At 39.8% G+C, this 24,532-nt stretch overlaps 1 protein-coding gene across 1 annotated transcript in view; it reads right to left on the reverse strand.

The window, feature by feature from the left end:
- Window positions 1-24,532, reverse strand: part of CNKSR3 (CNKSR family member 3) — a 94,989-nt gene that overhangs the window by 53,230 nt on the left and 17,227 nt on the right. Inside the window, exon 2 of the mRNA XM_083176301.1 lies at window positions 5,330-5,493. Coding sequence (XP_083032427.1) covers window positions 5,330-5,493 — 164 coding nt within the window. The remainder of the gene's footprint in view (window positions 1-5,329; window positions 5,494-24,532) is intronic.

The following is a 24,532-nucleotide window of genomic DNA, read 5'->3' on the forward strand; positions in this document are numbered from 1 at the left end:
TTCTGTGGCAGTTTAAAACCAGGTGAAATGGAGTCTTGAGGTGTGGCAGTTTAAAACCAGGTGAAAGCCAGCCACAGAACCTGTGTAATTAATAGGTGTCCCGGATTAAAGGGATGAGTTGGTCACCCTAGCTAATACCCATGTGTTTTGCAGCATTACAAGGGGAGATCCATGTGTATTAGCATAGGGCACCTGGAACCTTTAATCAGGCCTTGCCGTGCACATAGAATACTGTTGAAACTATCCCAATCTAAATAACTGCCACCTCAGAAGAGACAATTCTGAAGAATGCTGGAGGAGGCAGCGACCATTTTGGGAGGGACATTTACCAGATGAAGCTGGAGGGAGTAAGCAGTGCCGGGACTGAAGTGGCAGTGGGAGCACTTGCAGCATGATGAAACAACCCATTACAATGGGAAGGTAGTGTGGCAATTCTAAGGGGCATTATGTTGTTGGGTAGGAATGATCATGATCCCTGTCCCTTACCTTAACCCTTGAAATGTTGGGAAGTACAGATTTAGAACTCAATAACTTTATACAGCATGCAACATGTTGAAAGAGGTGTACTTATTTGCTTAACAATTATCAAGTTACAAATGATACCATCAATCCTTAGATTTCTAACAATAGGCCTAATTCAGTATGTATCGCTAATTCGGAAATTCACAAATTGAGCTATTTTCGAACAACTGAGTGTGCATTGTGCATGCGAGAGAGGAATTAGCAACTGAAAATGCTGGTAAACAGATCGGAAACACAATGGAGCCGCAGTTTGACAGGAAGCTGGCGTTTGGGAGCAGAAACCTGACGTTTTCTGGGTGTGTTTGAAAAAAAACGCAGGTTTCGCCAGACATATTTGTGATGTCAGCACTGACCATTTCCAGCCTGTCTCACTCGCAGATTAGAGGATGCCTCAGACCTACTGACATTTACACAGATGGAAAAGTCTATTCCATGTTTCGGGAATTGCAAATGGATTTGCGAGCGAATATAGGTTATTGATCGATACGCAATGGATTCTAAATTTTGCAGGGGGCATTTGTTTCTTTCTACCTGGGTGGCGGCTTTCTCCTTGCAGTCTACTGTGACTTATCGGATTAGCGATTCATACTGAATTAGGCACAATGTTTATTTTCAGACTTTTTGTTCTTTAAACCACATCATAGAAAATGTAAACGGTAACAATTTTCAACCAGAGCCTTGCAGTGACACAGAGTACAAAATGTATAAGTGGCAAACAAATACTGACGGTTACTAAATGGATCCGAGGTCAGAAATGTTGCTTAGCCAAGGAAATGAATAGGAAATTGTACGAGACACAATACAGCCCAAGGATCTGGCATTAAACCAGTTTTTTTTTTTTTCATTTTCTGGTAAAACACGAAAGACAATGAACATACAATAGACAAGTAGGAGGTCTCTATTCTAGTACATGAGAGGATTTCACATCCTGTACATCTGTAATATTATGCTCCCTGAAATACTGGTCATCTCAGTAGGGACCCAATTCATTTACAGCTTACTGCAAACTTAAAGAAATCATAGTTTTCTTCTCAGGGATGGACAAGAAAGCATCACGTTTTCCCATCCACTCCAATTAATTAAGAATGTTTGTTGCCTGTCGGAAAATCGTACGGTCTTGTGCTTTGTGAACGCTTCATCTACAAAGATGTGGGATTATGGCAGTTTTTCAATTAGCTGCAGTAATTTACTAATTGATCCCCCAAAAACCAACAGTCATTTATGATGCCTGGGGCAGGAGAGAAAATAAATCTTGATAAATTACCCATTTCCGAGATCATATCCATAAAAAAAAAAAAAAAAAAAAACACATGGTACCGGGATCCCGAATCCTATTGTTTTCACCCAATTGAATTGACTGATAGTGACCATTGGAGTAAAAGTTTGTTTTCTTAACACTCATTTTTTTTTGTGGGCAATTGAATATAACCCTTAGATGCATGTACAGTTAACTGAAAATCACTTCAACTCCATAAATATTGACACTGCATACAATTCTGTGTTTGGGGCACTGCAGTTCCAATGTGCATAGTATAGGACTTGGCTCACATGATCTGTGTACTAGCTATAAGGAAAAAAAACTGAATAATACACCAGGAAAATTACTGTAGGTGCAAACCCAGACTTACATTTTTTATATTAGATATACAATTATATAGTGCAATACAATAGTGCAGTTATTTCTGATATACTAAATTTTCTGAGGGGTGCGGGATGTTAAAATGCAATTAACGTTGCATGTTCCAAACAGAACATCACAGCCAGCAACAATGACAGTTTTTCCTCACAGAGGGAAATAAGAACACTCCTGATGTTGCAGACACCACATATGCCAGATATACGCAGCCAGGTATTTTGGGGGCACATTCTGCCATGCTAAACTGCCCCCTAAATGTGATAATTACAACAGTATAATTATTAGACAATAGCCTCTCTTTTCTACGTTACACTGTATGATGTACAGTGACCAATTTCCATAACAGAAAGGTTTTAAGAGCAAAGATTAGTCTGTGCTATAAACAGAAATGCTGTTTCACAGTCCTCGGAGGAAATGTTGCTTCCATTTTAAGAAAAATGGACAGACATAAAAAAAAAATAGTGTGACATGATGAAGGGAATGCAGACTAGTCATGAGACTGGAATTGTAAGACATTCTTTCCTATCACTCGCAGGGAGGTAACTGTGTATACATGTCTGACTCCATTACCCTGGCTTCCATCATGAACACCACGAGGACATGGTGACTCATTTTCATCTTTTAAAACATAATTGTATGAATATATGAAGCCACCTTAATATTTATATGCCAATATCAAGAATTGTAAATATTTTTGGTAGTTCATTGTATTTCATTGAACCACGATGAAAAAAAAAAGTCTTCAATAACATTGCAATGATAATCTATAGGTCAATGTAAACCATAGTTCTGGCATCTGTAGACTTGCAGTTGCATTCTATGAATAAAAGTTTATATATCACTGGCCCAAGTGATAACAATTCTGCAGATAAAGCAAGTTTTACAGTGACATATAGCTTCATCAGGGAAAGAAGAACCAAAATATAATGTAGATAGCAACGCATGCTGCTCTTCAACTATTTCATTAACCGTGCCTGCTCCCAGAGCCGTAGCTGCAAGTTTTAAGAACTTGGGCAAGGTAGAAATGTAAACCCCCTTTAGCTTGGCTTTGGCTTTTATGAAGAGATGCAAAGTTAAGTGCAAATATTGTAACAAATGCTGATTACTGCTGCTTGCAGGGGGGCCGGATGTGCCGCGGGTGGGGGAGGTGGGTCGGGGGGGTGCCGCATGGCCCTCTCAGAAGGCCCTGCTCAACCCCGCGCCACACATGCAGGAGATGGGTGCAAGAGCATCTGAGCAATTGCACTGAACTATACGACTGGGCCGTTGGGCAGATTCAGAAGGGCGGGGGCGAGCATGTAAATCGCTGTGTATGGGCTACACGCACAGCGATTTACATGCGGTTTCAGGCATTTTCTGAGGGATTTTGTAAAATTGCTCAGAAAATGCCTGAAAGTTGCTCAGTGTGTAGGGTCCTTAAGCTTAATGGCCACCTCCTGCATGCTTTTGAGGCTGGACAATCTGGTCGGAGGTGGAGACAAGACTCTTACTGGTCCCCCCCCCCCCACCCGTTTTCTGGAAACTCGCATGCACAGTGCAGAATCAGGACTCATGGTATATACATATTTAACACGATTTGTAAACTACAAATTTTAAAATATTAAAGACTGTTTGAAAAGTTTCTTTTACCCTATTTTCACACACTTGTGTGCCTCAAAAAGTGAGTGTTATTTTTGGCTGTTTGCATTCTCTTTCTTTGTGTATTCTTGAAAATAAGCAATTAAAAACAGTTTTTTATCATTAAATATGTGATATAGGCATGCAAAGAACAGTGAATTAACATTACAATGCTTTACAAAGGAAACTCTTATTTTGGGTGTGCCACAGATATACACCCAAATGTTGTCTACTATGCTTGGCTATAGGATTGTAGGTTTGCATGCAATGCCCTCTTTGTCTACTTGCTAATGTTTTATTATGGTACTTCTATACTATACTTCTAAAGTAAATACATTTTAAATCAATGGAACATTTGATCTACAGGAATGTATTAGTTAACACTAAAGGGGTGTACACACGGAGCGATCATTCTAAGCGATTTTGACTACATAGTCAAAATTGCTTAGAAGGTTAGTAAAGATCTCTGTCAAGGTTAGACAAATCTCCCAATAATATCGCTTAGTAAAAAAAGAGTTGCCAGGCAAGAATATTTTTACTAGATCGATTGCTGTCTAGTCAAAATCGCTGCTATTCACTGCTGAGGGAGAAATTCACTAAGCGATCTGCAATGAATACCAAGCAAGTATGTTGAGTCTAGTATAGTCAAAATCGCTGGTGCATCTAGTCAAATCGAATAGTTAAAGTCGCTCACTAGCAAAAAATCGATCAGTGTGTACACCCCTTAAGGCAGGCTTTCCCAATAACGGTCCTCAAGGCACACCAACAGTGCAGGTTTTAGTGATATCCAGGCTTCAGCAGAGATGGTTTAATCAGAAACACTCAGGTACTAATTAAGTCACCTGTGCTCAAGCCTGGATATTACTAAAACCTGCACTGTTGGTGTGCCTTGAGGACCGTGGTTGGGAAAGCCTGCCTTAAGGGCTAAATTGGGAGATGGGAGTTCTATTGAAGATGGGATATTGCCCAATGCAACCACTCAGATTCTACTTCTTATTTATGTAGCACCTTATAGAAGATAAACTATAGAATCTGATTGGTTGCTATGGGCAACATTCCATCTTCAATAGAACTCTCATCTTAGTATATTTAACCCTAAGATATGAGAAAAGTACTACAGTTTTCAGCCATTTAAAAACTTTTCAGTATCTTTGTAGTGCTGGTTTATATGACGCTGATTGTTTAAGAAAATTACTTTATTTTATTTTTTAAACTCAGTATTTCAACTGTAAAAAGGCACCCATACACTACAGTGATTTGGGCAGATTTCTTTTATTCCCGATAGATCGGATGCCTTCGATGTCCCCTCAGGTCTGATGCGCGGTCCGTGTGCATCGGACCAAAGTCGGCAGTGGGGAACAGGGGTCACATGCGATACATCACATGTTGAAGCCGGAAGGTCACGGGCAGCTCACGAAGTATCGGATGGTCATACACTGACTGCTGCAATACATTGTAATAGCATATGGCCACCTTAAGAATTGCCACCAGGACATGAAATACAATTCAGTGAGGTAAGTGTTCATTTAGTAAAATCTAAAATCAATCACTAACCAAGGCACAGAGAAGATCTACAGCTTCAAGAACCAGTTCCTGATGGCCAATGCGTGTCACTCCAAGCTCCTCCAGATCCTGGTGTGATATCTGCAGTAGCTGTTCACCATTAATTTTCTCCCTTTCCACACATTGTACATACTGCTGCAAGGCGTCATCGAGTCCTAAATGAAAAAAAAGTCAATAAATGGATAAATGGTCACAAAGACTATAAAATACTTTGTATTCCCTTTACAAACAAGCCACATTAAAGAGTTGTATATCAAAATAATTCTAGTATATGGTCTATGGACACCCCAATGAGTGGTAAAGAAAATTGGCAATTTATGTAACATATATATATATATATATATATATATATATATATATATATATATATATATATATATATATATATATATATATATATATATATATATATATATATATATATAATCTATAGGGTTGACTGGCACTCTCTTCACTGAGGTATATGCCACGGTGCCTTCCTCGGATGGGTATACAAACAGTAGAGTTAGATTGAGGGACCTGGGGGGACCCCCAAAGAAACAGGCGGCACTCGATCAGCTGGATGGGTAGAATCCAAATTTTATGTGCAAAGTTTTCAAAAGAATACAAGCATGTCTGCCAACGTTTCAAAGCCGGTGCGGCTTTATCATCAGGGCTTGTGTAGCATGAAAAGTGCACTACACGCACTTTTCATGCTACACAAGCCCTGATGATAAAGCCGCACCGGCTTTGAAACGTTGGCAGACATGCTTGTATTCTTTTGAAAACTTTGCACATAAAATTTGGATTCTACCCATCCAGCTGATCGAGTGCCACCTGTTTCTTTGGGGGTCCCCCCAGGTCCCTCAATCTAACTCTACTGTTTATATATATATATATATATATATATATATATATATATATATATATATATATATATATATATATATATATATATATATATATATATATACATATACATACATATACATATACACACACACACATACATACACACACACACACAGTACTAAAAATAGCAGTAACACCATAATTACCATCCCCATCCCCCAAGTTTGCTCAGTAAGATGGCTGTGTGACTTTCCCAAACAATTGTTTTAAAAGCAGGAAAATGTACCAAATTGTACCACAAAAATGTCTGTAGTAAATCTATAAATAGAAACTACTGTCCCTTTGATCAGTAAAACAATCGGTTGGACCTATTTTCACTGTTCATTGTATTAAACAAGACAGAGAAAGTAAAAAAAAAAAAACCTTGCTGTTTTGGATGAACAGGGCACAATATGCCCTTTTTTGGGGTCATACAAGATCTGATAATTGACAAATAAGTCAATATTGCCAATGACATTGCCCATTTGTGCATTTATTGAACATTTATATAAAAATAAAATATGCCATTCTTGATAAAAGCGCCATGGCGCTGAAAAGTTTAACTTAAAGACGACAGTGTGAGTCTAATTATTGAGAAGACCGCAGTGCCGCCAACCTACGTACCTACCTATATTAAAGTAAAAAAATAAAGAACACAATAGTTGAGGTGTCACTTACATTGTGTTTTTATCTACAATAGGGGTTTTATGCTTATATTTTGTATCTTTTACATCATGTACACATTTATATAAATTTCAAGTATCAACTGCCCTAGGGGATTAATTAAATAATAAAGGTACAACTCAAGAATGATGATTAGGATTCACAAGGTGTCCTAAATATTAAAGACATTGACATCAGTGCGTTAGAAAGTCAATCAGATTTCATCCGCTACTTGCAAAGTTCTGTTGGATCATTTTCCTGCAGTTACATATTTGCCACCCTAGATAATATTCACTTGACTTTGCTTGGCTGGAAATGCTTTATCTTTTCCTATTTCTTACTGAAAACACACTAATGACCTTCCTTGCAATAATATGAAATACTCCTCTAATGTTGCATGGATGTAATGGCAAAAAGCAGCAGTTGTCGCTATTGCAGTTCATCTACATAGAAGGGAAATATTTAAAGAATTAAAAAATCCATCTTGATGCAGACTGGTAATAATCGCAGCATTGCCCCTAAGTCTGAAAAAATACAACTAATGGTTCCTACACACGGGGCGATTTCAGTGCATTTTCTAAGCGATCTAACTTAATTTGACTAGATTGCTTAGAAAATGCCCCTACATTGCTCAGTGTGTAGGGGTCATAGCATGTAGGGGTCACAGCAATAGTGGCGCTATTGCCTGGCAATTAAGATCCACCATGCTGGATGAATCTAGTTAGACCACTGTTCTCACCGGAGAACAGTGGCCCGGAAAGATCGCTCAGCACACAGCGCTAGGCAGCGCTGTGTGCTGGGAGATCTTGCTGAGCAATTTAGCATCGATCAGCAAAATCTCCCCATGTGTAGGCCTCTTTAGAATAAGTGTGGCAAAAACATTCCTGAAATGCAAAATTGTCTAGGTTGTAAGTGCTATGAAAACTAAGGCCAACTCATCCTCTTGGTAAAGATTAGATATTTGTCACTTACTGCTATTTACATCATAAAATTAGCAGTACTATTTGAGTAAGCATCAAAGTAAATGACACTAAGCACCTCCCCCAACGAACCAGAAACCTCTGCAGGAGTTCAAAGTTCATCTTCTCGTATTAAAGGGCAAAAAAGTTCTGTAAATGATGACCCAACATAAAGCACAACAGAAAATTATGTTTTTTACATATGCTGCACTAAAGAGGAAACATTGCATATTTTCACAATTAAGCTATGTTCTGCTAGGACAGCCTGTAATAATAATAATACGTTTTCCATATATATCTAAACTGACATTTAGGGACTGATTTTACAGTAAATGATTTTGATTTAAAGAACAGAGCCATGTTGGCATTTGCAGCTGTGTGTTCAGGTTTCGCTCAACTTAGAGTAGGGAAATGGTCCTAGACATCTGATTTATAAGACCAGCTGAACATATACTTTCTATCCCATTAACTGTACTTGAGGAATCACGTTTCTCTAACTGTAAAAGGACCATTCGGATAGCAATTATCCTTTGGGGCACATATGAAAGGTTGATTTACTAAAATACTTTTGTAAGTAACTTTCTCCTCGTGTTCCTGAAAGTGAAGTGAAAAAAAATATAACGGGTGATATTTACACAAAGTTACATTATCCACATGTAACGCTTAAGAGCACAAAAATATATTACAAATACAGGCGGGATAATTAAGTATAGAGCTACACAGCTGTAACAGATACTGTAGGGATGTAGAGCTCTACTGCAGCTAGTTTCTGACACTTGCCAATGGCATAGGGAAGCCATGGTTCAGTTTAGGAGTAACTTTTTTTCGGCTCAGCATCTGACAAACAGTCAGGGTGCAGGACATGATTTTCTAGGAAACAAGATTTACAAAATAAGAAAATAAGATGAAGTTCTCGCAATATAAATTTATATTTTGATGATAATAATAATACGTTTTAAAAGCTGACAAACTGTGAGGTATGCAGTCAGTTTCTTACATACCTCATCTATAGGTTGTCACGATCCTAAAGCAAAAAGGTTGGTAATTCTCAACCATACGATGAAAAAATAAGTTTATACTGTATATGATTTTTCTCAGTAACGTAGTGCAAGACACACCCCATTTTAAATGATAGGGTTTTGTGTCATTTCTTCCAAGCCCTTTCTGTTAAGACTTTGTGAAAGCATGTGGAAACATGCCTAATAGAGCAAAACTCATTCCTCATCAGTTGTCAGCGGTAGTAAGGGACAAGGAGGGAGGCAATCCTGCCATACTTGGTCTCTGCAGGTTTTTTGATCATTAAAGAAAAAATGCTAAATAGGAACTACAAAGCCAGGTGTGTTTTGTATTTAATATAATTGCTCCTTTAAAACCAGTGCTGAAGACATGGCAGCTTTAAAAAAAAAAAAACAGTGATATTGTATAATGAAAGTTTATAAGGAAAAATAGTGCATACAGAAATATATTGTTGACTGTATATCTCCCTAAGTACATATCTGGGTAGGTGGAAAACAAATAAAAAGGGAATAATAGAGTTATAACAGCTGAATGCTGTTAGTGGATGGCACAATATAATATATTATTATTATATATAAATATTTTTTTTTTCTTCTTCTTTTTTCTCTCTTTTTCCTTTTTTATATATGTATTTTTTATTCTTTACTTTTTTCCCTTTTTTTTTTTTTTTTTTTTCTTTCTTTTTAGTCTAAGGTTTGCAGGGCTGTTATAAGAAGGTTTTTTTTTCATGTCTGTTCTCCTGAATGCAGGGATCCCTCAGACGCCATCAAAGGAATAGGGGTAGGAAAGGGGAGGGGTAAAAGGGAAGGGGAGGGAAACGGGAGGGGAAACGGGAGGGAAGGGGGGGTAAATACGCATAGGTTAATACACAAATACACAAATTACACTTACTGGGCCCAAGAGCAACCATACACATGATCCTCTAGGAATTGGAAACAGATTCACAAGCACGAGCACTTATAGCACACCAATAGTAATTTAGATGTAAGTATAGGCATGTATATACGTATACCAAATATATATAATTTTCCTTTTTTTTTTTTTCACAAGGACCCCACGGTTATAGATATAGCACTAATAGAGGAACTCACCGGCCCCAAAAAGAGCTCACACTCCTCAAACATAGCGTAGAAAGCACACACCCAAATCACATTGCACTGCCCCCCCCCCCCCTGAAATGTACAATCAAATTCCCATAGAAAACGATAATGAGAATAAACTAAGGGAAAGCTATGTAATCTAGTCGATGGAAAATGGTCATTATATATATAAAAGCTCTCCAGATACAATTCATTTCCTATTGGTTGTATGGGTAATAAATGCTGGTTACTGAGGGATTACCTGCATCAGGATATCTAAATATTTAAAGAAATGGGTATTCAAGCCTTAGATGTTATGTATAGTAAGTGTTTATATGTTTATTCTTGTTTATGTTGTACTGATATACTGTATGAAATGAATAATAACAATAAAAAAATTACTCAATTAAAAAAAAAAAAATAGGAACTACAAAGCCAGGTGTGTTTTGTATTTAATATAATTGCTCCTTTAAAACCAGTGCTGAAGACATGGCAGCTTTAAAAAAAAAAAAACAGTGATATTGTATAATGAAAGTTTATAAGGAAAAATAGTGCATACAGAAATATATTGTTGAAAAATAACTATACTTATTTATTGTTCTACTGAGGATTACTTTGATGAATTCCAGCCATAGTTACTCCATGTAGAAGGTAAACTATGTAATTATAATTGTGTGGGTTAAACCATTAAGTGAATAAAAGTAAATAATAAATAATAATGTTTATTTATATACTGTAGTACCTTTCTCCAAAAGGACTTAAGGCACTTTACAATTGCAGGAAATTACAGAGGAGGCACCATGAGCACACTACAGTGGGTGAATACAATATAAAGCACAAGTTACAAAACACCCCACAAAATCATCACATTTGCGGATTATTTATCCAACCCATGAAAGGAACGGGTGAGGTAGCCTAAAAAATTGACCATGGTATTTGTTGGCCACACATGTGGTGTTCATTAGCAAAAACACTTCAATTTTCACACAACAATGTGCACCATGGTTGGCAACTTTCTAGCTGCCAGGGAGAAGCCAGGTTGGTGATGCAGGGATTGTGGCATGGTCAAGCGTGCATGGAAAGGGTGTGGGATGGCACGGTCACATCTTCATAGCATCAGCAAGTGGACAGATGCATGCTACTGGAAGGTAGCCTCCAAAAAACATACACACTCCTTTGGGCATTCTGGAGAGCTATCATAGTCTCCGAGCAAGTAAAATGTGTACAGCATGGAATCATTGGATGACCTCATTCAGATACACAGAGGATTTTATTATACCCAGGCCAGAAGTATTCTTATTCCAATTCCATTTACATAGAAGTCCCATAAAGACCTGATCTGATTACTTTATGGGCATTTCTCTTATTACAAGAAGTATGAGATACAGCATTGAGATCCTGACATCGGAATGCAGATGCTGACAATGCCAATGGCTTCAAAGTATTTTACCCCTATCCCTTACCCACCCCTCCTGCAGCCTAACCCTATCCGTCCCCTCCTGCAGCCTAACCGTCCCCTTCCTGCAGCCTAACCCTCACCGTCCCCTCCTGCAGCCTAACCCTCACCGTCCACTCCTGCAGCCTAACCCTCACTGTCCCCTCCTACAGCCTAACCCTTACTGTCCCCTCCTGCAGCCTAACCCTAACCGTCCCCTCCTGCAGCCTAACCCTAACCGTCCCCTCCTGCAGCCTAACCCTAACCGTCCCCTCCTGCAGCCTAACCCTAACCGTCCCCTTCCTGCAGCCTAACCCTCACCGTCCCCTATCTGCAGCCTAACCCTCACCGTCCCCTTCCTGCAGCCTAACCCTCACCGTCCCCTTCCTGCAGCCTAACCCTCACCGTCCCCTTCCTGCAGCCTAACCCTCACCGTCCCCTCCTGCAGCCTAACCCTCACCGTCCCCTCCTGCAGCCTAACCCGAACCGTCCCCTCCTGCAGCCTAACCCTAACCGTCCCCTCCTGCAGCCTAACCCTAACCGTCCCCTTCCTGCAGCCTAACCCTGTGTAACTAGATAGAAATAATGTCAAACATTCTTTGAAGTTTAATTTCTAACATGAAGCAATAACTTGGTCTGGAAACAAGTTGTGTTGTAAATAAAAGGCATAAGTGTGAGAAAATTGTAGTCTGGTTTGCCAATAATATAACTTTAACATGTGCTGCATTGTGAATTATAGGAATGTACTTATTTAGTTTTTTTGGGAAAGGATTTAATAAAAAACAAAATGAAGCATTTTATGAGAGGAAATGCTATGGTAAAAAAAGTGTTTAGTCTGGGAGTAGGTCTGAAAACGTTTATTTTCTTTATATGGAAAGTATGATATTTACAAGTGTTCATTTTCACAGTCTACCATGGGGACATAACTTATTCTCCAGACTGACCTTACCGACCAGACTGAACAGCCACTTTTCTAAAACAGTAACACACAGCTTATACTTACACAGTAAGTACTTATGCTGCTTTCCCACTGCCAAGCCGTTTAAAGAACTGGTAATTTTAAACGGTATTTAAAACGGTATTAGCTTTCACATTGCAGTAGATTACCGTTTTAAATACCGTTTAAGTACCATTCACATCACAGTGAAACCGTTTAATCCCCTCCTGTCCCCTGGTAACTGTCCTGCCCCCCTCCTCCTCGTTCCTGCCAGCTGGTACCCTCGCTTCCCCCTGCCCCCTCCCCTAGTCGGCAGGTCCCCCACTAATGCAGGAGCATGATTCAGGAGGAGGTTGCAGCTGGTGCACAGACAGCGGGGGCACTGGGGATCCGGGCAGGTCCGTGCTCAGGAGGAGGTAGTGGAGGAAGGTCCATTAGGAGATTGTAATTTCATCGGCGGGGGTCCCTGCCGTGAATGGGAAATAGCAGGCCAAAAAAATTACATATGGGCATATCTAATGTGCCACTAATTAAATATGCACATATTTAATGAACGGCTCAGCTATTTCCCATTCGCAGCAGGGACCCCCGCCGATGAAATGACAATCTCCTAATGGACCTTCCTTCGCTTCCTCCTCCTGAGCACGGACCGCGCTGCTCGGATCCCCAGTGCCCCCGCTGTCTGTGCACCAGCTGCAGCCTCCTCCTGCATGATGCTTTCATGCATCAGTCTGGGACCTGCCGACTAGGAGCCCTGGAATGCCCGCTGCCTACCCTGCATACCATGCTGCCCCGCTGCAAGGTACCAGGGGAGGGGGGGGGGGGGGGCAGGACAGGTACCAGGGGAGGGGGAAGACTAGTGTGGGATCTTAAATACCGTTTCAGACCCATTCTCACTACATAAAAAACGGCTCTGAAACGTTTAGTACTCTGCTTTGGAAACTGGTTGAAATACCGGTTAACTTTAACCGGTAAATCAACTCTGGCTCTTTCCCACTGCAGCCTTAAACATTTAGAAAGGGGGAAAAAAACGTCAATTTACCCTTTAAGACCTGCAGTGGGAAAGGGGCATAAAGGAAGTTTAATTAAGGAGTGTGTATATATTATATATAAACAGCAGCATTGGCAAGTCTAATTATTGGATTTTTGGTATTTTCTATATTTCTTCTTGTCCAATCATATTGGAAAGGTTTATATTTAATTGAGCAGCTTTTCTAACACAGTTAAAAAAAATGGAATGAAGTTTAATGTATACAAATTAAATTATTGAAAGAGTTAGGTTCAGTTTGGTGCAAGCATGGTATAGTACCATTTGCAACAGCTTGGAATTACCAGCTGTGGCATCTCAATGTGCACCATCTCTCCCAGGACCCTATGGGGCGGAGAACAAAAAAGAGTAAATGAGGCTACCATGAATGCTGCATATAGCACATTTACTTGCTGGGCAAACCAACTTATCCCAACAGACAAATCCTAAGGGTAAAGAGCTATAGGAAACCTCAAACATGATAAGCAAACCGCAAATACCAACAGGAAACATGAGACAGTTTTCAAACCACAGATTTAAATATGGCTTAATCAGTGTTATTATTATTATGAGCATGCCTGTGGCCATCAAAAAGGTCACATTTCAAACCAGTACCTAAAATTTTAGAGCATCAGTGCTAATAATGTATTAGTGAATAAAGGAGTAGTTCTTATCTCAAAATATCTTCCAACCCGACCTCTACGCTCCTCCCAAGATCTGCGTCTCTCATCCACACTCATTACTCGCTCCCATTCCCGATTGCAGGACTTTCTTCGGGCTGTACCCACTCTGAGGAATGCCCTCCCAAGCACAATAAGACTCTCCTCCAGTCTCCAAACCTATAAGCACTCCCTGAAATCTCACCTCTTCAGGCAAGCTTATCAAATTCCAGAACCAGTCACTTAACCTTCATATACCGGTCCTATCTAATCACATCCCCACGGTACAGTCCACACATATCCATTCTTTCTTGTTCACATTTTCCATCCTCCTGACCCCTGGCCAAACTGCTGGGTCACCGTATCTTACAGCACACCAGGAACCTTGCATTCTGGTGGAATCAATGCAATAAAGAATACAGTATCTATCCTTATGTATCAATGCCTATTTCCCTATAGATTGTAAGCTTGCGAGCAGGGCCCTCCTACCTTTTGACTGTCTGTAATTACCCTGTTTGTTGTATCACTGTCTTTTGTAAAGCGCAACGGAATATGCTGCGCTATATAAGAAACTGTAAATAAATAATAGTATTCCAACTCAAAAGGTGATTTAAATTTCAGTTAAATATGTGTATCTGAAAAGCGGGTGTATCTGAAAAGCAGGTGTATCTGAAAAGCGGGTGCAGATCTTGGTGGTAGTAGGAAATATTCAAATGAGAATTTGTGTATTCCAAAATCAGTGATCCAAAAATGTACACCATTATCATTCCTTCCAGATTATTTAAATAGCATCTCCAATAAAAATTGTACTTGTTTTTTTTTTGTAATCCAGTGTAGTTTAGCACATTACCAAACAAATGCCTCACTTGGAGATAGAGGTACTTCAAGAGGGACAATAAGTACATACTCATCTACCAAATTCAATGCATATTCCTGTCCAAAAAATGTACTCATTCAGCATTTGCCATGTCAATCCATGTTCAAACCCATCAGAATACTTTCACGTGAAGTGCCTTTCTTAATACCTCAGTTAATTTTAATTATCCCTCAGTGCTGACCAATAAGTCTCTATTACATGTATATATTAAAACTTGGTCTGTTAGTTTTGCTTGAGCATCAAGTTTGGGAACCACTGGGCTAAACTAACATGATGTATTTGAGCAAAAGCATGCTCTACAATTTGAAAATGTTTTTTGCAAATGAATTTTTTTATTTTTTGAAATCATCTTTTTCCATTATATTACAGTAAATCATGGGTCCTCAAACTGCGGCCCTCCAGATGTTGTGAAACTACAAATCCCAGCATGCCTTGCCACAGTTTTGCTATAAGGGAGTGTTAAAACTGTGCAAAGGCATGATGGGATTTGTAGTTTCACAACATCTGGAGGGCCGCAGTTTGAGGAGCCATGCAGTGTCTCCAATAGTATGCACATAGTATGTACACACAGGAATGCATTAGTAGTGCTGTTTCCTTAAATGTGGACTATCTATTAAAGCTTGGAGAGCGATAAACCTCCAGTTATTTTTTTTAAATGGCAGACATGCAGATTGGCTGGTAGGATACCTCTTTCCAATGTATCCCCGATTTGATACATCATGAGGACACACAAACTCTACATGTGAACTGATACACCCTTATACTGAATGGTAAGGCAGATCAGAAAGCCATTTTTAGTTTTAGGTTGTTCATGGTTAAAAAGTAGAATTCCATGACCTACGTCACTCCACAGAGATCAATGGTTTGAGCTTCCGTATAGGCTTCTGTTCTCCTTGTGTGCTCATATCCTATAAGTCAGGTATTTCCTCTCTTTTATTAACAATAGCATTCAGTACCAAATAGAGGAAAATTGAGAGCGTAGGCCTATGCCGGGCCTGTCTGGGTATTTTACAATGCATGGTGAGGTGGGTAGCCAATTGGAAGCCACGAACACAACGCCAGATAGCATAAATATCATTAAAAACAATGAAATGCCTCAGAACAATATGCACTGTAAATGAGCACACACTGTAATGAGTGCTAAGGGCTAATGTCAGTATTTGTGCGGAGAGTAGAAGTCAGATTCATGTAATGTCATACAATATGAGTGATCAGCTGACACTGGGTTCTTGTTCTAACACAACCTTTGTGAGCACATCCCTATTTTAACAAATATGTGCGATAAACGGAGCAGAAAGGAACACCTGCACTTCTGGGACAAGTCTAGGCAGCTGCATTCATAATCGTACAAAACATTTTTATAGTCATTAAAAGCTCATTGTTGATCATGTAGTGTTTTTCTCACAATGCTCTTTTGTAAGCGAATGCGGCCCCTTGGTCCTACAAGCACAGTTATAAAACACACAAGGCATCAATGAATTAAGCTGGTGTTTGGATAACATAGTAGGAACATTGGTGGAATTTCCAAAGTTAGCAGCATGCCAAGCTATTTCTGCCACCCTGAGCAAATGCATTAAGTCAATATAAACAGACAGACAGTGTTCTATACAATGTTACAAAAGCGTAATTGTTACTGCTTTTTTATTCAAAGAAACCTTTTACTTACATTACATAGAATTGTAAAGAACAATAATTAGTACATGTTTTTTTTTACATTTACAATTAACTTTTACTTCCACAAACTCTACAGTATGTATTAAGTAGGCCCCAGATTTTTAGAATTAAAAAAATATAGCTATATATGGGATGCAGTGTAAATCCCGGTGGTCAGGATCCCGGCAGCGATCCACGTCCCCCCCTTGTCGGGATTCCGGCGTCAGGATTTTGAACGCCGGGATCCCGACCGCTGGGATTTAATACTGAATCCCTATATCCATGTTTTAAACTTTTAATGTTGCTTTAAAATAGACATGACAATTTTACAAAGTTTTTATATAAAACATGTTTTGTGGTGGATGTTCCACCCTTCTAGAAGGCTAAAAAATGCTGCTACATTAATGGTAAATTAAATTAATACTAAATTAATATTAAATGTGGGTTGCCTCATACATAATTTAATGGCTGTATTGGTGACATCAATTTAATTATTTGTTCTTCAAAGAGCATGTAGTAGGACTTACCACCACTGGCTTGCACCGATTTTTCACAATTTCATGCGATTCCAACTTTTCGGGCAGATATATAATTTGGTAAATATATAGTTTCCAATTTATCCAATGGGCGGTCCCGTGAGTGTCTGTTGGGATCCCCTAAATCGCTAGTGCTGCAGTATTGGTCTATTGGAATTGCATGGAAAATGGAGCGTTTTGTGCAAGCACTTTATTAGCAATGCCCCCCTAGCCTCCTTATCCAGCCTATCAGATATATCTATGGTACAATTGTATACCATAAGATAAAATCGTATGTGATATATTTATGCAAAAATAGGACAAAAGTACAAAATTGTATGGAATCACTCCCGGGTCCAGGGGGAGTTCCATGGAAATTGCAGCCAACTTCAGGGTCAGACAAATCATTGTAGTGTATGGGGCCTATTAGGAAAGTACTTTAGATTTTAGTAAATCAAAAGTGTAAAGCATCTTGCTGCTAGCTGAATCTCACGGTGTAAGTAGAAGTAAATAGACAAAATACTATTTACTAAGTTACACAAAGTTTATCTATATTCTCAGTTGCAATGCTCACAAAACTTGAGACATGTATACAATTTTCACAAGTGTTCAAAATAATTAGTGTTCATTCTAGAACCTGCAACTTTCAAAAGCTGTGCAGTTTCTCTTCCCTGCCTGGGGTGTCACTCTCTGCTTTGGTGCTGGTCTGCAGATTAGTGCTGAAAGAAAGACGAGTATGGATCAAAAGGTCAAGTAAGTCGACAAACAATAGGTCGAATACTATTGGGCCACAGGTCAACACATGGAAAAGGTCAACCTTAGGTCAGCGGGGTCAAAAGGTCAACTAAGCAATAGTTTGACATGGAAACGGTGGACATACATTGTCATGCACACCGTATAAAAGTGTACCCCTTCTCATGCCATGCTTTGGGCACACTATTATAATCTAATTCTAACATGGATAGCAAAGTGTGAAAAACCACCTGTTTTGGAAAAAAATGTGAAAAACTTATGTCAACTTTTTTCATGTCCACCTATTGCAGGTGTCAACCTCTCGACCACGACGACCTATTGCTTGTCAATCTTTTTATTGTCTACCTGCCAACTGCATCCCATACAGACCACACTGTACTAGAAACACCACAGCAGAGAGCGGCACCCCAGGCAGGGAATAGAAACTACATCGTTTTTGGAAGAAGCAGGGCGCCAGAATTAAGACTAATAATCGTACACACATAATGGCGTAATCGGGCTCTGCAGTGTCCTGTGTTTTGTTACTGCCTACTAAGCATGTGACATTCTGACACCGGTAAGTGCGGCACTTCCTGTATCGTCCCAAGGACCCTTTCAGGTACCCATCTAGCCAAGAGCAAGGACCATGGGGCAGAGACAGTGTCAGCCCAACAGCACTTTGCTCTGTGCGAGACACCTCTAGTTGGGATGCAGTTGATTTGCCGGCGGTCGGGATCCCGGCGGTCGGAATCCCGACACTGGAATCCCGAAACTTTCTCCCTCCGTGGGTGTCCACGACACCCATAGAGGGAGAATAAAATAGCGTGCCGAGCGTAGCGAGGCACCGGGCCCGCTGCGTGGCGAGCGCAGCGAGCCCGCAAGGGGGGGCGATCCATGTCCCCCCCTTGTCGGGATTTCGGCGGTCGGGATTCCAGTGTCGGGATTCCGACCGCCAGGATCCCGACCGCCGGGAAATCGTATCGGATCCGTCTAGTTATGGCCCTGTATACAAATTATTGCAAAGTTTTAAAGGGCAATGTTATTCAATGTGAATAGGTTATACAAGAGATATTAAAGTATAAACTGCTGTAAATAATATTAATAGAAATGTACTTTATAGGAGAATGCACCCAGTACTATAACATAGTACAGATATTAGGAGTCCTCTCAAAGGATCCATAACCTACATAGAGTAACTTTGCATTCTGAAGAAACATACTACAATTCAGTAAGAAGGAAATGATCCCATTAGAATAACTAAATTGATCTTTCTACCTGTAAGTCTCTATGGTGCCCAATTCAGAGTAGTATGCAAACCCATTGGTTGGTCTCTTATGCTGGCCACACATCAGACCAACTTTCCTCCAACCATCCAACTAGTTGCTTGGATGGAATAAAAATATGGTACTGTATGGGAGCAAAGGACAAATCAGAAATGTGCTCACAAACCCAGGAAAAGGGACAAAAACATTCAGTCAAATTGTTTAAATCAAACAGGTTCAACTACAGTGCCGTATCTGAGAAACAGTTTTTGTCCTTTTCCGGATTTTGGGAGCAAATTTCTGAAGTAAATATTACATTTGCTCCCATACAGTACCATATTTTTATTCCATCCAAGCAACTAGTTGGATGGTTGGAGGAAAGTTGGTCTGATGTGTGGCCAGCATTACAGTTCCCCAAAGATGCAGGCTGATTGACAAGCTGTAGCTGTTTGGTGGTGGCCAAGGGGTTATGATGGCGGGTGTCGGACAGATTCCCGACAGTCTGGATCCCGACAGTCAAAAGTTTAGTCACATTTGTTAAATAAATTCAAATAAAAAGTTGTGGGGAAAAAAAGATTATATATCCTACATTCCACTTCATTATGATGACTAAAAATGTTTGTTTAGCAATTTTCACACCTATTTAGACAAATTTTCACTCAAAGGGTTAAAAGGAATTGTTTACATGTGTAAGTTGAGCGGAAAAAAACAACAGCTTGAAGAGTAACCTTATAGTGGCCATATGCATGCACCTTTATACCTTCAATACACAATGTGCATCACACAATTAATAATTCAGCACATACAAAGAATCAGAAGTAACTGAGCTTATGTGTACACTGAGCAGCTTCCCCCCCCAGCGATGATCATCGCTGTCCATACACGCTGGGCATAGTCGCCCAGTGTGTATGGACCTTTAGTCTACTTAATTACTTTCTGTGCTGCGTAAATACTGGCTACTTTATTTTTAAACTGCAATTTAGATTTCAGTTTGAACACACCTCATCAAAATCTAACTCTCTGCACATGTTACATCAGTTCCACCTACAGTGCACATCGTTTTGTCCATTACAGATGTGAAAAAGATGTGAAATAAATTTAGAATTAGGCCGTTTGTGCACACCAGTGGGCAGGTGAAAAAGAAGGAAAACAAAATTATTTGGGACATGTATAGTGCAATATTGTACTAATGGGAAATGGGGTTTTATACTTGCAGGTGGGAGTTACAATTGGTTTCTCGACATGTTGCAAACGTGTATAAAAATACTGAGAAATCCCATTTAATGTCCTCTAAAATACTTTAAATAGTTTAATTTGCTAAAAAATACTCTTTTTTTTTTTATTAAATGTCGAAAAATAATCAATAAATTAACCAATTTGCACAGTTTAATGACCTGCTATCTTAGTTGAGACTTTTTTTTAGGATTAAGAGTAACTTTCCACTTTTTCTAAGATTTTTTTTTTTTTTGTGACATTAACGTTCTGCCTGCAAAATTGCCATTTATAACTGAATCTTGCCTTTCTCGGATGCATGCACTATGGGAAAGCTGCAATTTTTCTGTTACTTCACTTTTGCAAACTCAATTCTAACTGAATTGACCCAGGGCCGAAACTAGGATTTCTGATGCCCGGGTTCATCAGTCCTCTGTAGTCCTGAGTCACAGCAGGTGATCTGGGGTTGCAGTGTAGCTCTGACATACTGTGGTGAATGGCTGCTGTATCTTGCAGCATCCACTGAAAGCAAAATGTGTGGCTGCTAGCGGCCGCATCACACAATGGGGCAGATGTATTAGGCCTTAACAAGAGATAAATGCAAGAGTGATAAAGGAGAGATAAATGTCCAGCCAATCACCTGCTAACTGCCATGTTACAGGCTGTGTTTGAAAAAAGTCAGTAAGGAACTGATTGGCCGGACGTTTATCTCTCCTTATCACCATTGCATTTATCTTTCGTTAAGGCTTAATACATCTACCCCACTGAGCGAAGGAGAAGGTGGTGGGTCACAGGGAGCTGGTGGCCTGGCGGGGATACTAGTAACATTCAGTGGAAAAACCGCACAGCAACGGTGTCGTCCGCCTATAGAAACTGCCCTGCGCGGCAGCCGCCTCTGCCCTCAGACTCCCAGTCCACCGTGTCTTCCCCACTCCACGCCAGACAGGCAACGATGGCATCACAGGAAGACACCCGGCAGCAACATGTACCCCGGCGGCGGTGTTCAGCACCAGTGGGCAGGGGTTAGTGAGCAACTCCCTGTCCTCCTTTAACCAGTGCCCAGGGCACATGATCCCCTAGCTCCCTCCTAGTTACGGTCCTGATTGACAGCTCAATCTACAAAACTAGTACTCAGGTTTAGGTAGGTGCAATATTTGTAACATATGTTAACATCTGTTAGTAAAAATAAAAAAATAAAAAGCTCACAAATGCCCCTTTAACTTCGCAACAATAACCTGCGTCCATCCGGATCTCTGTGCAGTGTCAAAGGGCCTTTTAAAATTTCCCGGGTTCAGCAAACCTGGCATTATGACCCGGCTTAAAAGAACAGTTAATTCCAGGTCGGATCTGGGTTGCTGTACTGGTAAACCGGATCTTGTTCACACTATGGAGGAGGCAGGGCTTGGAAACAGCGTCAGCAAGCGCTGCCTCGTCCCCTTCCCATCGATGCTGTATCTCCACTCTGCCCAGCTCCTGTCGGGTCACTATGGGGAGCTGCACATAGCGAATGGCGGGTCACTTCCAGGATGGGCCTGTGTCCAAATCACAGGTACAACCTGGCATTTGCCATGTGAAAGGGGTATCCTGCACTGAGATGTATCTTTATGCTACACAAATACAATTACATACAATTGTAAAACACACCTGAAGGGCCTGTTGAGAGAAAAAAATGTTTGCTACTTTTCTTTGTAGTGTACTTAATAAAAGTCACTTTTACACGACTTTTAAAATTAAACTAAAGTATATAATCAAAAAATCAAACAACTGAAAATAACAAAAATCTAAGCATAACAGTGATAAAAAATCAAATAATTGAAAAAGTATCCAGTATTTGAAAATAAGCATCACAGGGGTTGTCTTATGTAATGAAAGCAAAAGCGCTGAGGCCTAAAAAAGGCATTTGCAAAAAAAAAAAAACGCTGACGAAGGAGAGACAAAAAAACCTTCACAGCCAGAACAAATCCAGGAATGTGCTTAGTAAATTAAGCCTACGAGTTCTTGGTTCGCTGGTTTGGAGTTGCAGAAAATAAACGCAGTTTAGAGTTAAATTTACTTTCCAGTTGTAGGTGCAATACCATAGAAATGTTTACTCTAAAGCAGGATTAATGTAACATAAATTAATTGGGACAAGCAGGGATTAATGGTTACAATTACTGCATCAGAGCACTGAGGTCAAGGGTCAGTTTCCCACCATGGCCCTAAAGCCCCATACACATTACCTGTTCCCCGCCAGCGTAGGAGCACACATCATTAATGACATTGAGCACACACACTAGGCGATATTATAAACAATATCTATTAGAAAGCACAACATTGCCTAGTGTGTATGGGGCTGAACTGTGGAGTTTGTATATTCTCCCAATGCTTGCGTACCGGGAGAAGAGTACTGGGGGTTCCTCCCATAATTCCAAAAATATATATTGTAGGTGGGAAATCATTTACTTTCTGTAACATTTGAGAACCCTGCAGCTATTCAAGTGGGGAACAGATCAGGGACATGACCATTTCTATTGAAATCACAGCATCTTTTTACTCACACCCCCCCCCCCCCCCCCCCAGATCAAGGTCTGAGTTAAAAAAAATATATATATATTTTTATGACAAAATAGGATTAATCAACCATATCTCGGGTGAAATTTAATAGGATGAGAGTTTCAGAAAGTGAGAGATTTGGTAAGAAATCTCCATTTTTTTTAAAGCAGCAATCATTTACACTGCAAAATCAACTGGTTTTGCAGTGTAAATGATTGCCGCTTTTTAAAAAACTGGAGATATCTTACCAAATCTATCACTTTCTGATCTCTCATCCTATTACATTTCACCCCTCATTTCTATTCCAATACATTTAGGTTTCAAGCATACTGTAGGCCACTGTAATGTGGTACTGAATCAAAGAGCTTTTGGGCAACTACAATGCGATGTTATTGTTGTTTAGTAAGTAACAGAATAATAACATGCTTTAATTACATTTGCCAGAATAATACGTTTTGAAGGATTCCATATGTTAACCACTGAAATGGTTTGTCTTAATAACATACTAGTGAAGTAACCTAACAAAAATGTGATATATATGCCCTGCACACTCTGCAATATATTTAAAGTATGTCCTGTAATAGATTTTATGAAGTACTGTATGCACTTAGGAATAACAGCCCGATATTGGTGCTGTGATGTAAGTATCACAAGGTTAATTCACTTTACACTAGAAAGGTAATTCTGTGACGGAGAGCAAATATGCAAAATGTTTACACAGTTGCTCTAATGGCTGTCTCTCCTGTCACTGTTTGCTCAGCTAGCCGCCATACAAGTGCAGGAACATTTTCTAGACACTAGACTTTTGGTACTTTGATATACAGTACAGTAAATGTGTATTCAAATACATTCGTTCAATAGAAACAAATAGTTGAAGGTAACTTCCCAAATGCACCCCATACAGCCCAGATGTTAATAATATCTAGGCTTTGGCACAGGTGAACTAATTTGTACCTTATTCAGATTGATAATACCATCAGTGCGCAAGTAGGAATATCCTTAAAACCTGGACTGTTGAGGTGCCTGGAGGACCGCGTTTGGGAACCTCTGGATTATACTGGTGACATATTCCAAGCAGTGAATACTAGACGGTTGATAAATAGCCCATCTTGCTGTAACTATATAAAAAATAATCAGCCTGAAACAATATCCAATACTAAAAATAGTACTGTATGTGTTTATGGTCATTATTTTCAAGAATTAAACCAGTGCAAGGGAATTTTTAAAAGAAGCCACGAATGATCAATGCCGTCACAGAAGCCATGCAAAACATCCCATGTGTATGTAACATAGCACTGAATGTATCTGTAGCCCTTTCAGAGATCCAATTGTTCTACTCCGTATTGTGTATGGACAGTAAACAGAACAAAATGCCCACCCATGTCAGAGCTGCATTTACTACACGTCTTTTGTTCTAGCTGTTTAGCGTTAAGTCCAGCTGCACTTGCCAGTCTCTCCTCTCAGTGGGATTCACAACAGCATTTTAGGGGGATGGACAGACACAACACCTAAGTAGTGTACAGTAGCTTGTGGTACTAAAGTTGTACAATCACGTTAAATCCAACCTGAATAACAGATGTGAAAAGAAAAGAAAAAAAAACAGCCATTTGCTCCTCTTGTTAAGGATAATGGAAAACAAGCTGAATACACAGGAGCATAACATGGTGTCCCTGGTGACGTGGGTCACGTGGGATGGAGTCGAATACAGATGTGTCCACATACATCAATCATCCACACGCTATAAGTCACATTATACTGTACGTGT

The sequence above is a fragment of the Crinia signifera genome, chromosome 3 (assembly GCF_055691185.1).
Source record: "Crinia signifera chromosome 3, ASM5569118v1, whole genome shotgun sequence".
In the NCBI taxonomy this organism is placed as follows: Eukaryota; Metazoa; Chordata; class Amphibia; order Anura; family Myobatrachidae; genus Crinia; species Crinia signifera.